The sequence below is a fragment of the Vitis riparia genome, chromosome 8 (assembly GCF_004353265.1).
Source record: "Vitis riparia cultivar Riparia Gloire de Montpellier isolate 1030 chromosome 8, EGFV_Vit.rip_1.0, whole genome shotgun sequence".
Classification (NCBI taxonomy): Eukaryota; Viridiplantae; Streptophyta; class Magnoliopsida; order Vitales; family Vitaceae; genus Vitis; species Vitis riparia.
The window spans coordinates 11,626,572-11,640,785 of NC_048438.1; the positions used below are offsets into that span (position 1 = coordinate 11,626,572).

General features: G+C 38.3%; 1 protein-coding gene across 1 annotated transcript; it reads right to left on the minus strand.

The window, feature by feature from the left end:
• Window positions 1–501: 501 nt before the first annotated feature.
• On the minus strand, window positions 502–13,413 carry LOC117920184 (transcription elongation factor SPT6 homolog). Its single transcript, XM_034837569.1, has 17 exons — window positions 13,234–13,413; window positions 13,057–13,143; window positions 12,164–12,293; window positions 12,000–12,087; window positions 11,733–11,886; window positions 11,496–11,619; window positions 11,137–11,383; window positions 10,841–11,041; window positions 10,629–10,754; window positions 10,148–10,534; window positions 9,955–10,065; window positions 9,057–9,836; window positions 8,086–8,227; window positions 6,828–8,005; window positions 4,584–4,793; window positions 3,548–4,049; window positions 502–1,291 (listed from the first exon to the last, which is right to left on the minus strand). The coding sequence occupies exons 1-17, from the start codon at window positions 13,265–13,267 to the stop codon at window positions 816–818; spliced, it is 4,977 nt and encodes a 1,658-aa protein (XP_034693460.1). The 5' UTR covers window positions 13,268–13,413; the 3' UTR covers window positions 502–815.
• Between the last annotated feature and the right edge of the window lie 801 nt (window positions 13,414–14,214).

Genomic DNA, 14,214 nt, shown 5'->3' on the forward strand with positions numbered 1-14,214 from the left:
AAAATGATAACAAGATAAAAACAAGAGATAAGTGAAATAAATTTATGTATGTGGGATCATATCATTGATTCTGCTTTTCAATAAGTATGAATGGTATTGAAATTAAAATTAGATTCAAGTTATGCCATAAAATTTATGGATGGGCTGGTCTAGACATGATATATTTTTCCTTTATTTTTTTTGTTTTTGTTTTTCCAGGACAAAGGTGATGAATAAAATGTAGAATGGAATTAGAATTAGGATTTTCAGGGGTTGGGTGAAGATTGGTAAAGGAGGCAATAAGCTCATTCCGTACACCTTTTTATATTTTAAATAATTTTTAAAAAGCAATCATTAGATGTTTCCACCATCCATAGTCCATACCCATCCATCCAAACCCTAAGACCTATTCCTTCTCTATTTTCTGCTTTTCTTTCATCCACCCCCTCCTCTCCCTCTTATCCCTTTTTTTTTTATTTTTTATTTTTTTAATAAAAAAATAAAAAAAATAAAAGAAGGAGCTTTTCCCTGACAAATAGCTTTAATAACATGAACCACAAAGGCGATGGGTTGCTCTACTGCAAGGTACCGAGAATTAAGTGGAAGCAAGACTACCAGTGAATAGGCACGAGCACCAATTCTTGAACAAGCTGATACTCCTACTGCATGTAAAATCAATGATAGATACAAATATATAATTCGGACTTCACTAGAGGCAGAACCAAAATTCCTTTAAAATTGTCACTTCCAACATTTGGGAGTGTAAAGATATTGGGAGCAGGGCCAGAGCTGAGATGTGTTGCTTCACCAGCTGCCTCCAGAGTCCAGACCATCCATTACCAGCTTGTGCCTGCCACGCTTCTCTTAGGTCCACTACCCCATCCAGAATTTCCGGTCTCAGTCCCAGCATCATTTGCACCCGCACCATTCCAACTTCCCCCTCCCCCTCCACCACTGCTTCCTCGGCCCCATCCAGCACTGTCGCTGCCACCACCGCCACCGCCACCGCCACCCCAATTGCTACCACCAGTTCCACTTCCACTTCCACCTGCTCCCCAACTGCCGGGGAAAGATTCTTTGCCAGGTGAGTTTTGGACTTTAGCACCTGGAAAACTGTTCCAACCATCCTCCCCATCCTTGGATCCTGAATCCCATTTGGGAGTACCATACCCCGAATCCTGCCTCTCATTGTTTGCACCATAGCCTCTGTTGCTGCCATATGAACCTCGTCCCCGTCCTCGCCCACCATATGGCCTAGGCAGTCCACTTGGATGTCCATCCCGACCACCACCATTTCTGTAGTCATTTCGGCCTACAAAAACGCACACAGACACAAAACATATTACAAAATTTATATAAATCAAATCAGGACCAAACCCAACCATGTTTGATGCAAATTACATACATAAAGCAAAACAATGGCAACCAATGGTAAACCCACAATAAGAATCTAACACATGAAACACAGGTAATATAACCAAATGAAAAAAGGGAACAATAAGTCCAGCCCCCATTATAGGAGGAAAAGAAAATTTTGAGGGAAAAAAGATCATGTCACGTGATGCAAGCTCAGTGATTGCGCGGGTGAAAAGGACCCTATTTAAAAACCGTTTCTTTTTATTTTTTATTTTTACTTTTTTTATAGACAAACTCACAGAGAAAAAGGCGCCTAAAAGGCAACCCACAGCATATAGGGAGGAGTATACAAGAGGGTGCCAAAAGACAAGAACAAAAAGAAGGGGGATACAAAAACTCATCAACCCTCGTCTAGAACCGAACTAATCAAAAAAGTTGATTAAAGGTAAATGTCTTACATCTAAACAAGACTTAGACCAAGACTAAAAATTACAAACAAATGAATATTTCATCATTTGAATCGAGATATCCTCATTTTCAAAAACTATCATGTTTCTTTCCTTCCAAACCGACCAAAATAAACAAAGAGGAGCTGCTATCTAAGTCTTTCTACGCTTGTTGCCCACAAAAGAACCATGCCAACTGTCACACCCTCGAAAATCACCCTAAAATTTTCACCTGGTGCACGATGCTAAGAACCCTTCCTTAGCCAACCTTCTTTCCCAGCCTTCTCAAAAAGCACACAAACAATAGCAAACCAAAGGAAACAGGGACACAACGAGGTTACAGGAAATCCTTCCCAACTTGTATTATTCTCAACTACAAGATACAAAATTGTTTCCTTGAATCAAAGAGCAATGCTTACATCCCAAGCATTCAAAGACTACTTTCCCTCTTTTTCTCCCTCCTCTCAAGGCTGCAGGAGCCCTTTTAAAAGACTCACCCTGCAGTTTTTCCCTTAGTGGTTATGCAACCGCCCAGAACCGCCCTGAACTACTTGCACAACCACCCACTGTGGGATCCTCCCTAAAAAGTGTCGCGTGGCTCCCTCTCCCTTGGACACGCAGACGGCCCCTTGCGACACGTGGCATCGCTCATTCCACCCGGACAGGAAATTCTCCCTCATTCCACCCGGAATTCTGTCCGGCCAGCGTTCTACCTTATCCGAATGTCTCACAGCCGCAATTCTGTCCGGTCGACATCTCACCTTCTCCGGATGTCTCACAACCGCAATTATGTCCGGCCGACATTCCACCTTCTCCGGATATTTCACATCTGCAATTCTGTCCGGCCAACGTTCCACCTTCTCCGGATATTTCACATCCGGCACCTGCCGCTGGATGAGAGAGGAGGACGATTTAACTTCCCCGGGCAGACATGTCCGGATCCTTCGGTAACGCCTATCCGAAGTGCGCGCTTGACTTGTCCGCGATCCCCACACTTAGCTCCTGGGGTTTGAACCACCAAACCTCTAGGCTTTCCTTGCTTTCCGCCTAGGCTCTCATGGGTGCAAGGCCTACCCATAAGGCCTATTTCTCCGGGTCTGAATCAAGTGGCTAAGGGGCTGACACCAACCTAGAAGGGCATCTCTAACCGAACGTGGAAGGACCCACATCATACCAAACAGTGCAAAACAAGCTCCTACAAAACCCTAGCCTTTGAACAATGGATAAGAATGTGATTAAATTGTCTCCTCTTCAGCACAACAAAGGAAACATCTAATAGCTATGTTCCACCCCCTCCTTTTGAGTTGATCTAGGGTTAGAACCTTCCCCCACGAAGCTTCCCAAGCAAAGAAACCCATAGGAACACATTTGAGAACTGTTGACAAATTCACTTCAGATTCACTTGAAAATCAGTTCAGTAGACAAAGAAACGGACTGGAAGGAAGAGTCCAGCATAAACCAACAAACCAGCACCAATTTACAGGACAATTTACTGATAAATTTGGCAATATTGTTGACCTTTGCACAAAGAATTCAGAAAACAGCATAAACATGTTTCTATGTTGATAAGCATACCAAATTAAATTATAAGAAAAAAATTCAGGCAGCATATTAATCAAGTAACCCTAGGTTACAAGCCATCTTGAAGAAGGTGCAGAACTTAATCAAGCAATTTAAAAGCAAACCAATATACAACAGGACTCTTTTGATTCATCTAAATTGCAATAGCAGAAAATTCAATTGCATCCATGTTTTTGAGAGCCTACCTGTTCTGGAACCTGGTGTGGAAGATCTATCTCTGTCTGAAGACTGTCCCCTCCAGCCACCTTCACTGCTGTTTGCTGAGCCACCCCAGCCACTGCCTACAGATGCTCCAGAAGAACCCCCAGTTGCAGGGCTTCGCATAGGAACCATAGCAGCAACAGATCGGATTGAAGGAGCAGATTCATGCAGGGGATCATCAATATGTCTCTGAAAGTATGCCACAAGCCGATCGATGTCCTCAAACATCCTTTTCCTGAACTTGAATCCCTTCGGATATAGACCTACATACTCATGGTGAGGATTTGAACTCCGAATATAAGTCAGGATGAATGTGCCCGGATGTTCATGAGAAATGCCAAAACAATAAACTATCCTCATAGGATACTCTGATTTCTCAATCCTCAATTGCTCATCAACTTCTGCCTTTGTTCCCCTCCTGAACTTGCGATAACTTAGCATTGCCTTTAAGTGAGTCACTAATGGATCAACATATCGATCCATTACCTACATTTTTGGAAGTCAAAACTGATACATTAGATTTCAGTCCTTGTATGCCAGATGAAGTTAAAATAAATTAATACTAGAACAAATGCTTACAACTCCAACAACAAATGCATGAGCAACAATAAATGAATAAAACAGTATTTTGCTTCAACATAACCACAGGAAGTAATAAAAATTAATTTTTCAAAGTATTTAAAATGTCAATGTTAGAAAGAGTTCACTGAGCCCCCACTGGAAGGTTTGCAACATATAAAATCAGTTAAAAAAAAAGGTCTATTTATCGAGGAATCTAGCACCCATCAGCACCAAATCTTTCACATCTTTCCAAGAAGAATAAGAGCTTCCTACAGTTCCTTTTGCCATCAGGCAACCATTGAACAGATTTACAGCAGAATTTCCAAGAATATTGAAACCCAATGCATTCAGCTCAATCCAATCATCAGTGTTTCAAAGAATTATAAGAGCTTAAGTGTAATTGATATTGACAAAAGGAAAAACCCACTGTAAGCAGATGCTGTAAACAGGTATACTGACCTCGTCCAAATCCTCAAAGGTATCCTCTCCTATTTTCAAGGTTTTCCCAATGCGAAGCAAGCTTGTAATGTCCTTGTGTTCCTTTCCACCTTCGACTATATCTTTGTGCGCATAAACTCCATCATAAACTTTAAGAGTTAATGTCAGAAAAGAAGGCCCACGGGAACTAGGACGGATGATACTTTCGCCTGGATCCTTGTCCGATAGGAACTGTAAAACATAATAGAGAAGTGTTAGGGCTTAGCAAAGTTATTATATAAGAAAATACTCTAAAAATCAAATCCTAATAAGTATTTATAGAAGCAAACAGTATTATTAAAATAAAAATTCAAATCCTAGCAAGCTTCTATAAATAAAAAATCTATTATTAAAAAAAAATTTTAAATAAAATAAAATAAAATCCTAGTGTAATCCCTTCAAGGGTGGTAAGGAATATCCAACAGTTCATGTCAAGTCCGAGCCCTAGGCATCTAGATTGAAAGACAGTCAAATGTTTAGAATTTAAACTTAACCCCAAAACCTGCAAATTGCCATCGTTTGAATGGAACTACCATTTATGGTCTCAAGTAAACAACCCTATTTTCTTGCACACAAGTTTCCTTTTCTTCATAAAAGATCCTCAGAATTCCCACATAATGCACATCTCAATTATAATGCCTGTTAAACACTAATGCTACTCTTTTTTTTCTCCTTGTGTTTTTTTTTTAGATAATGTGGAAACTCCCTAGCCCTGCTTGGAGAACAAGGGAAAATCCTGGGGACACAATCACGTCTCTTTAATATTTTGCATGCATATGCTTTTTTAATCAGAACAGCATCGTTCATGCATGTTGGACCCAAAAATATGAAAATTGATATTGGGAAGTATTGAAGGGTCATTACTCCCTTGTACATTTTTTGCACTACACGGAAAGAAAGGAATCAAAGGTCTTTTGATAATGAGGATCACTCTAATACTGCCCAGAAAAGTTTGTTTCTTAGTAATTTGTTCTCGTGGGTGAAATTGTTCATAGATGTAGGTGTTTGTGTCTTTACTCAATTTTCTTTATTGGTTGGGTCATCATTAAGGAAAAGGGAGTTGTATTTGTGTCTTCTCTTTTTTAGGTGTGCCTTTCGGTGCCCATTGTATACATCCTGTATACTTTAGTGCATTTTTTTTAGCACTTTACATAATTTTATTATTTTCCTATAAAAAAAAAAAAGTATTAAAGGCTTATTTGGAATAAACTGAAAAGCAGGATAAAAAATCAAATGCATTACCAACATCATGAGACTACGCCTTAAAAATCCAGTGCAATGAAAACCATGTGAAGCTTCCTAAAAAATCTACTGCTCACTTAAGAGGAAGAAGAAGAATGAAAATGATGTGAGACTTTGCAGATTTTAGGTGGCTCAGTCATATGCATAGCCTAAACCGAAAAGCAGGATAAAAAATCAAATGTGTTATCAAACAACATCATGAGACCATGCCTTAAAAATCCAGCGCAATGAAAACCATGTGAAGCTTCCTTAAAAATCTAGTGTTCACTTAGAAGGAAGAAGAAGAAAAAAAATGATACGAGACTTTGCAGATTTTAGGTGGCTCGGTCATATACATAGCCTTTCAAATTTCTTTTTCCTCATTTTCCCATTTAATGAAGATTGCATATAGGTTTTTTTTTTTTTTTATATAACCGTGGATGTCCAGGCCAGCTTACGCGCACCTCGACTAATCCACGGGGCCCTAAAGTTAACGACCGGATAAACTCCCAGTGGCCCTGAGGAGACTCGAACTGATGACCATTAGGGAGCAAACCCAAGGCCGGACCAACTGAACTACCCCTCAGGGTTAGATTGCATATAGGTTTTCTTCATTGAGATCAAGCTGAACCACTTAAATTGCATTATCAAGATTGCTGTATTAGCCCTACAGAGCTAGGTTAGCAAGTTATTTTTTTCCATTTGATGTCCAATCCTACTCACTTCTACTCCTTAGCAATCAATCTGTCTGATTCCTTTCTCTGACCTTGTAAGTCCATCAGTGCGGGAATTTCACCAAGAACGCTAACTTCTTTTCTTATCAATATCACATAAAAGAGTTATAAAACATGAATTTTTGAAGTGTGTTGAAGATTCATGATAAAGGTGATAAGAAACTAAATAGACCATCTCTTAATTTCTACTATAACAAAACCAACCTAACCTTCATAATTTAATTCAATCTAGTAAATGCATACTAGAAATTTAACATCATTAAGAACACACCTCCATTGCTTCATCAGCTGTAATATTTTGGAATCGGGGATGAACAATCATCCTTGGCTTGAAATGTTTTTTTGCAAGCTCCTTTTCTTTGCGAGCCTTTTCTTGCTCACTCTGCAAACTGCTCCGATCTTCACGGTAATAGGGATCAAGGTTTGGAGCATTCTGATATCGGTTACTCCTCATCTCACTTTCTTTGCAAACTAGGAACACCTGAAACCTATTCTTTTGGATCGTTTTAATCTTGCATGTGAGTATGTCACCTTCATGCATGCTATCACTCAAATCAGAAATATCCCTCCAATCATCTGAATAATCTTCCTTTGCCAGCATCCCAGTTAATCCAGATTCAAGCATACAAATTGCCCTTTGAGCCTGCACTTTGCGAATTGTTGCTTGAACAATTCTTCCTTCAGCAAGGGTATCCTCAGTTTCTCCAGTAACCATATAAAATTCCTCATCTTGAGTTGGTTCTTCATACTGTCTACGCCAATCCTGAAATCCTTGTATTAGTTCCATTTTGATAGCATATAAAGTCTCTCTTTTATTCTCAAGCTTCTTATCCTTAGCATACTGATCAACATCAAGTGCTTTCAATCTATTAGGTCTGTCTCTAACATGCTCTATTGCCATCTCTAATGCATCATCATCATCATCATTTGCATCATCTTCAACATCTGCTCTATAAACATCTTTAGCCAACTCCTGAGCAAGACCATAGGATTCTGGATGAATTCTTGTATCATCCAACAAGTCAATGATTTGGCTGCTAGCAGCAGCCAATCCACTCCGCCGCACACGCAGAAATCCAGCTGCATTTAGAAACACCTTTTTACCAAGTCCATGCAAGACCACAAAGTCTCTTCGAGTGGAAATTGTTCCAGCTCTTACAAGAGACCTTTGCAAAGATGCTGCCTTTCTGGGTCCAAGCCCAGAAATAAATTGTAAAGGAGAAAACAACCATTCATGGCTTGCAGCCAAATTGATGTCAAGACCCACCTGGTTGGTGGCATCAACCATAACCTGTTCAATCATTCCATACTTCTCATCAGGAGTGATAAAGTCCTCTAGAGAACAAAGTTTCCAAGACAATATTTCCCTCCCTGGTCCACACAGTGTGGAAACCATTGCTAATGGATTTTGAAGATAACGCCCAAGAGCCACAGCCCGCTTGACAATGCCTAAAACACAGAAGAAGATAGAATCACTATAACTTCCCCAAGCCACTCATGAAAGTGAGAACTGATGACTGTGCACTTACCTGACTGTCCAGGTAGTTGGTCAGATGATATACGTGTATTCTCATAAAGATGAGGGAGAGATTCATCTCCATATACAACACTTATCCCATCCATCTCATGGCCAACATCCCTAGGATTTTCCTCCACCATCTTAAAAATGATCTGAGAGAAGCATAGAAAAAACCAAAGACCAATATGATATGAGATTGTATTTCCACAAATGAACAACAAGAAACAAAAATGAAAACTTAATAAATGAACCTAAACAACTTTAATCACTCTGCCACAAACAACATTTATCAGTGCATAACTCCAATATCCAGAAACAAAAGCACCAACCCCTCTCCATTATGCTCATCAAGTCATAAATTACAATGGAAATAGCATGTACTTTGTGCAGGTAAAAAGATGACCTAATAAAGCATGAGGCAAAGTTTAATGAGCAAAATACAGCAAAAATGCATCCATCTAATAAAAATAACAAATCTTGAATAATTTGAGAAATGGTGATGATGATGAGGTTTGGAGGCACGCTTGCTAGTTTTTCTTTCTTTTTTTTCTTTTTCTTTTAAATTAAAATAGAAGATTCCATAACTTTAGATGATGAGCGGGCATTTTTTTTGGTGTGTCTCAGAATAAAATACACCAAGAGCAAAAGCACAAAATACCATTTTCTCAAAGATATGATGTTGTATATAGGAAGTGGAAGCATTGTAAAAGGTAGTTGCATTGAGGCCACCCCAATCAATATTTTCACAAACAGCATAACATAGTGATCACAAACTTGAAACAGCTGGAAAAATAAATAAATTGCCATCCAAAAACTAGAGATTCTCATGCCAGAATAGTGAATAGCAAAGTTAATCATAATCACTTCCACAACTAGGGCCATTATAAAGATGATCTATACTAAGCTAAAGCAAGCATCTGAAAATAACTAATCCCATTAGCAATGGCTCAAAGGCTAAAAAGAAGTAATTTAGGGCTTTACCTCGTAAATATCGTCCTTCAGCTTGTTACAAGACAAATTTACGGCTCCTAGGACAACAACATGCGGTTGATGGTCTGTCATGAATTTCAGAACACGTTGCTGATCATTTTTCTTACGTTGCTGATCATTAACATTTTGAGACCTAAGAGTAAGGGACCCAGTATACAACACATCCAGCACTTCTCCTGATGAATCCAACATCACAAAAGAGGTGGCTGGCTTTCCAGGGCCCCAACAGCAAGCCATGACCCTCAATGCAGCTTCATCATCTGAGCTAACATCATTTTCCTTCCGCTGATATGGAGCCACAGAGACTTTGTTCCACAAAACCTTTCCATATTCCAAAAGTAACCAGTTTTTTGATCTACTGGTCAACAAGGATCTAGCCTCCTTCTCCATTGAAGGCAAGAGAAAACCAAAAATTGCATCCTGCAGAATCAGCTTCCTCTGCTCATTCCATAGTTGAGCAGATTTACTAACACCATCACTGAGATAATAATCATTAGAATCACTTATTAACTTGTTTAGCACATGTTCTGGCAACTTAATAGTAACTTGGAGAAGCTTCTCCTCCTCAGCCTTTTGGATTAGGAGCCACTGTGCATCCTCAAATTTGGTCACTGGCTTTTCACGTAACCACTTAACCCCTGCAAACTGATGGAAAGCATCTATAACCACATTCCCATCAGATGTTGGACTTGTCGATACAACAGCATTATCCATATAGATGCTGCGAACATGTTTCCTGACACATGGCTCACAACTGATCTCAACGGCTGCCTGGAAAAAAACCACATCAAATTGAAAATCAACAAAGACAATATGGATTTATAAATCAAACATCATATGGCAAAACATTTTAAACAGGCAAGTAAGCGAAAAAAGCAAAGCAGCATACCATGTGCCTAGCCCCTTTGAGCACAGCCTGAGGTGTCTCAAACATCGCACATGTGAAATTTGAAGCCATCTCCTCTGGTGTTTCTTTGGCATCTTCCAGCTCATCCATTCTCTAAAATCAAATGAAGTAACAATCTTATTCTTTCATTCAGAAGAATCAGAACAATTACAATTAGAAATCAAAACAAGCATACCATCTTTTCTAAAGATATCTGCAATCCAAATTGTTCAGAGCTATAGCCAAACTTGTTTGCAACCTCCCATAGGCCAGCCTTACTGCAGATGCTATATTGTGACTTTCTTTTAGGTCTCTTATATTGTCCTTCATCAACACCAACCTCACCAGGAGGAAAATGCAAATTAAACTTTGAGTCAGCATCATCGACCTCTCTTTCTGATTCTGCAGCCTTGAGTGACTTAATAATTGATTCAAAAAGTTGCTGGTTCAAAGAGAGCCTTGTTTCATCATATATTCTCCTAGATTCTTCTTCAAAACGTCTATTGTAATATGACTGTAGAGCACTCTTTCGCTTCTGAAGAAGCAGCCACTTTCTGTCCAAGTCCTGAATAGCCCAAAGTACCTGCAAAGGATCATATTTGGCAATTATTTCATTTTAAAAGTTCATTTAATCCCCATGTTAATATAGTTGCTACTAGTTTAGTTACATGTACTACCTTGTGCCACTTTAGCTTAGGTGTTTTCTCAGGGTTATCTAGATTCCCATCATCTGCTTCCAGTTGATCTGGGTCTTTCAATAGGCTTAGGCACTCCTCCTTTCGGTACATTGCAATAAAAGGGACCTAGAGAAAAGAACGAAAGGTGGTTATACTAATATAAAAAATTGATACAAAAAAAAAGGTTATTAATCATGTAAGCAAATACTAACATCTAATTTTTGCACGTGGACCAAGTCCAAGAATCTCATAATGTCATCCTTGTTTATTGACAGATCGTGACCTGCTTCAGATGTCCCTTTGCTTCTCAACAAAGGAACCATACCAGTTGCAAGCTGATTAAAAATCCAATTGCACTCTTCTTCTATACTGATTTCATCAGTTGGAGGAGATCCAGTGCTTTCCTCTAATATCTACAGAGAAAATAAGATAAAGAACACAAATTCATGTCAAGGAACCTAGGTTACATCTGGAATAAAATCATAAACCTTAAGAAGCATCAAACAACCTGCATTCTTTCCGGAATATCAATCTCCCGCATCCGATCATCCTTCTCTGTCATATATTTTTCAGAAAGAATAATTGGTTCAAATTCATCTTCAAGCCTTCTTTCCCTCCACTCTCCAGAATCTAACCCTTGTTTGCGGAGCTGCAGGAGTTCATCAACATCACCAAATATTTCATGTGCTTCCTGCAAGGCAGATGATGAAACTCCTGGTGCTTGCCTAGACTTCTTTTTGTTAGGTTTTCTCCTTCTACACATAATTTGATTGACAGGTTAGTAGCAATTTCAAAGTAAAATACATGCTTAACTACATATGCAACCAATTACACATATGCATCAAATACACATCAAGGAAAATTTACCTCACTGGAGCACCATGCTCATCAACTTCTTCCTCTTCCACTATGAAGTCTGCCATTTCATCATCTTCACCAATGTCCCCATCCTCTTCAAATTGTTCCTCTTCAGCAATATCATCAATTGGTGCTGCAGCAACATCAATAAAATTAATGATAAATTGGATCTGAACAATAAAAGATATAGGAAGAAAGATATTTTCCAATAGGCAATAAAGAATTTATTTTTTTAAAATTTATCACCTTCATCATCACCAAATAAGCTCCGCTTAAGCTTCTCCTCAGCAGTCCTTCCACTCTTCCCACTTCCATCAAACTCCTCCTCATCAGAAAAACCAGAGCCCTCCCCCCTAGTGTCCCTTTGAGCTTTTTTCAGCCGCTTGAACCTTTTGCTCTCCTGACAACAATTCCAAGTGAGAACCTCAAAAATGTGAACAACAATGAACCAATCAAACAAAAATAATGTATTTCATTAAAGAGAGCAACCAAAGGCAACACCAGAAAACTCACCATTTTTGGGCGATGAAAGCCTGTAATGTTATTATCCTCAAGAAGCTCATAGTCATCTTCATCCAGAACAAAATTCTTCTCCGACTCTCTATTATGGGTGGCAAACAAAATTATTAAGGACAACTTCTTACCTAAAAAGATAGCAGGTCACATAAAAGAATTACCTTTTCTTTCTTTTTTTCTTCTTCTGCCTCTCCTCGTCACTGTCTGCTCTTTCTTCTTCTTCATCCTGTTCTTCTTCATCAACATCATCTACTATAAATCCATCCTTCTCATATTCATCCTGCCCTTCGTCTGCTCAGCAACAGATAAGGTAATTAAATATTCCGTACCTACCCATCTGAAAAGATAAGTACTCTCGAAGCTAAAAATATAGCGAGTTCCTTAAAAATCTAAATCGAAGAGTGTGAAAAATACAAACAAGAAAATAATACAATGGCTTTCAAAAGCACCTCCATGAAGCAAGAGTATTGACAGGATAAGAGTTATTTACAGAGCATAACATGTACAGACATAACCTGCGTAACCATACCCACATCATCTGGTTGCAAAAAAACCAGTCAAAAAGTCAAATGAGACTAATGTGTTCCCGGTGCAATCTAAAGGACCGTGGTTTAGAACCTTATATTTCTATTCGGTTACAGAGAAAACAGAGGAAAAGAAACGGATAGTTTCGGTCTCATAAAATGGAACTCTTCAAATCTCTAACAATTGCCAAGCAGTTGTTGCAATAAGCACAGCCAAGCATACTTCTTTTTCAGGAGCCAAAAAATCAATTTCCAAAATCCAACATTTGCAGTTCTCTACTTTTTTTACCTTCACACAGCAGTTAACAAAAAAAAAAAGAAGGTAGCTAAAACAATTTCATTCCCCATCGAATCAATCAGAGCCCTAGCGCAAGCACAAAAAACCCTAGTCGAATCATTCAAACTCCAGAAAACCTAAACACAACCGATCCATCGAAATCCCCAAACATAAAAAAAAATAAAAATAAATAAAAAATAAAAATCAAAAGGCACAAAAAATTAATCGCGTGAAACAATAATGAAACTCGCACCATCCTCTTCGTCCTCGTCATCGTCATCGCGACGGCGGTCTTCTTCGTCAAGGGGCTCTCCCTCGTTATCTTCAACCTCAACATCCTCTGCAAAAATTGAAAGAAAACAGCAAAAAATGTGAAAACGCAATCAAAAATCAGGAAAATGCACGAAATTCAAGATTCTAGGGCTCTCACCTTCATCGTCCGAGACCACAGTTTTTCCAGCCATTTTCGGGACCAAAAATCAGAGCAGAGAAACCCTAGCGAAAGCTGAAGCGACTACAAACCCTAAGGTTAGATGTTCCCGGGAGAGACAGAGGAGGTGGGTCTTTGCGGAAGAGAGAAGTGAGGCTTCTCTGCTGTATGCGTTTCTGCGGCTCGTGCTGCGCTTCTTTAATTTGGGTCGGAAATCGAATGCTGTGCCACGTGGAACGTGGGGGGTGTGTACTAATGACCGAAATGACAAAAATATCCTTTTGAGTTGTAGTAATATGATGTTGTCAATCTTTGTATTTATCCTTCTGGGAAATTCTAAATTGGAAAATCGAAATGTCAAATTCTTTTCCGTTCCCTTTTCAATTCAATTTGCTCCTTCCATGCTCATGATCCAATAGTACAGTTCCTATTTTTTCACATTATAAGAAGGCAATGGGTTTATTTTTTATATGATTTTATTTTTATATTGTCCAATCCTCAAAAAATTCCTTTGTCCAAACCGTCCTTAATAAACACACCACATTCGTAAGTGTAAATCGTTATAATTTGCCTACTATTTAAGTAAGATCCTATTTAGATGAATTTCTAAAAATTCATAAACTATTTTTTAAACTTAAAAATAAATTTTATTCAAAAATCATTGAAGGTGAAAACCAAGCCTCAACCTAAGTTGAAGGGCCATCATACCCAAATTTATAATGGTATCGTGCTACAAATATTTTATTTTATTTAGATGATGTTTGTTTTTTTACTTAATTCTAAATAGAATATTAATACTTAATAGTGTTAAATATTATGTTGTTGGTTTTTTTAGTATTTTATTTTTATTAAATATTAAAAAGTAAAGAAAAAACTATATATTTTGATTTTTTTCTATTTAGTAACAAATTTATAATAAGTTATGAAAAAAATAGAAAAACAAACAACCTAAATTTTAAAAATAAATTGTTTTACAAATAT

Bases quoted from the DNA above. Each gene is read 5' to 3' on its own strand.
- LOC117920184 (XM_034837569.1), bottom strand. From the start codon at position 13,267: ATGGCTGGAAAAACTGTGGTCTCGGACGATGAAG. The intron at 11,384-11,495 runs GTAAATTTTCCT...AATTATGTGTAG, and splicing joins GAGCATGGTGCTCCAGTGAG to AAGGAGAAAACCTAACAAAA. The intron at 10,535-10,628 runs GTAGTACATGTA...GATCCTTTGCAG, and splicing joins CTAAGCTAAAGTGGCACAAG to GTACTTTGGGCTATTCAGGA.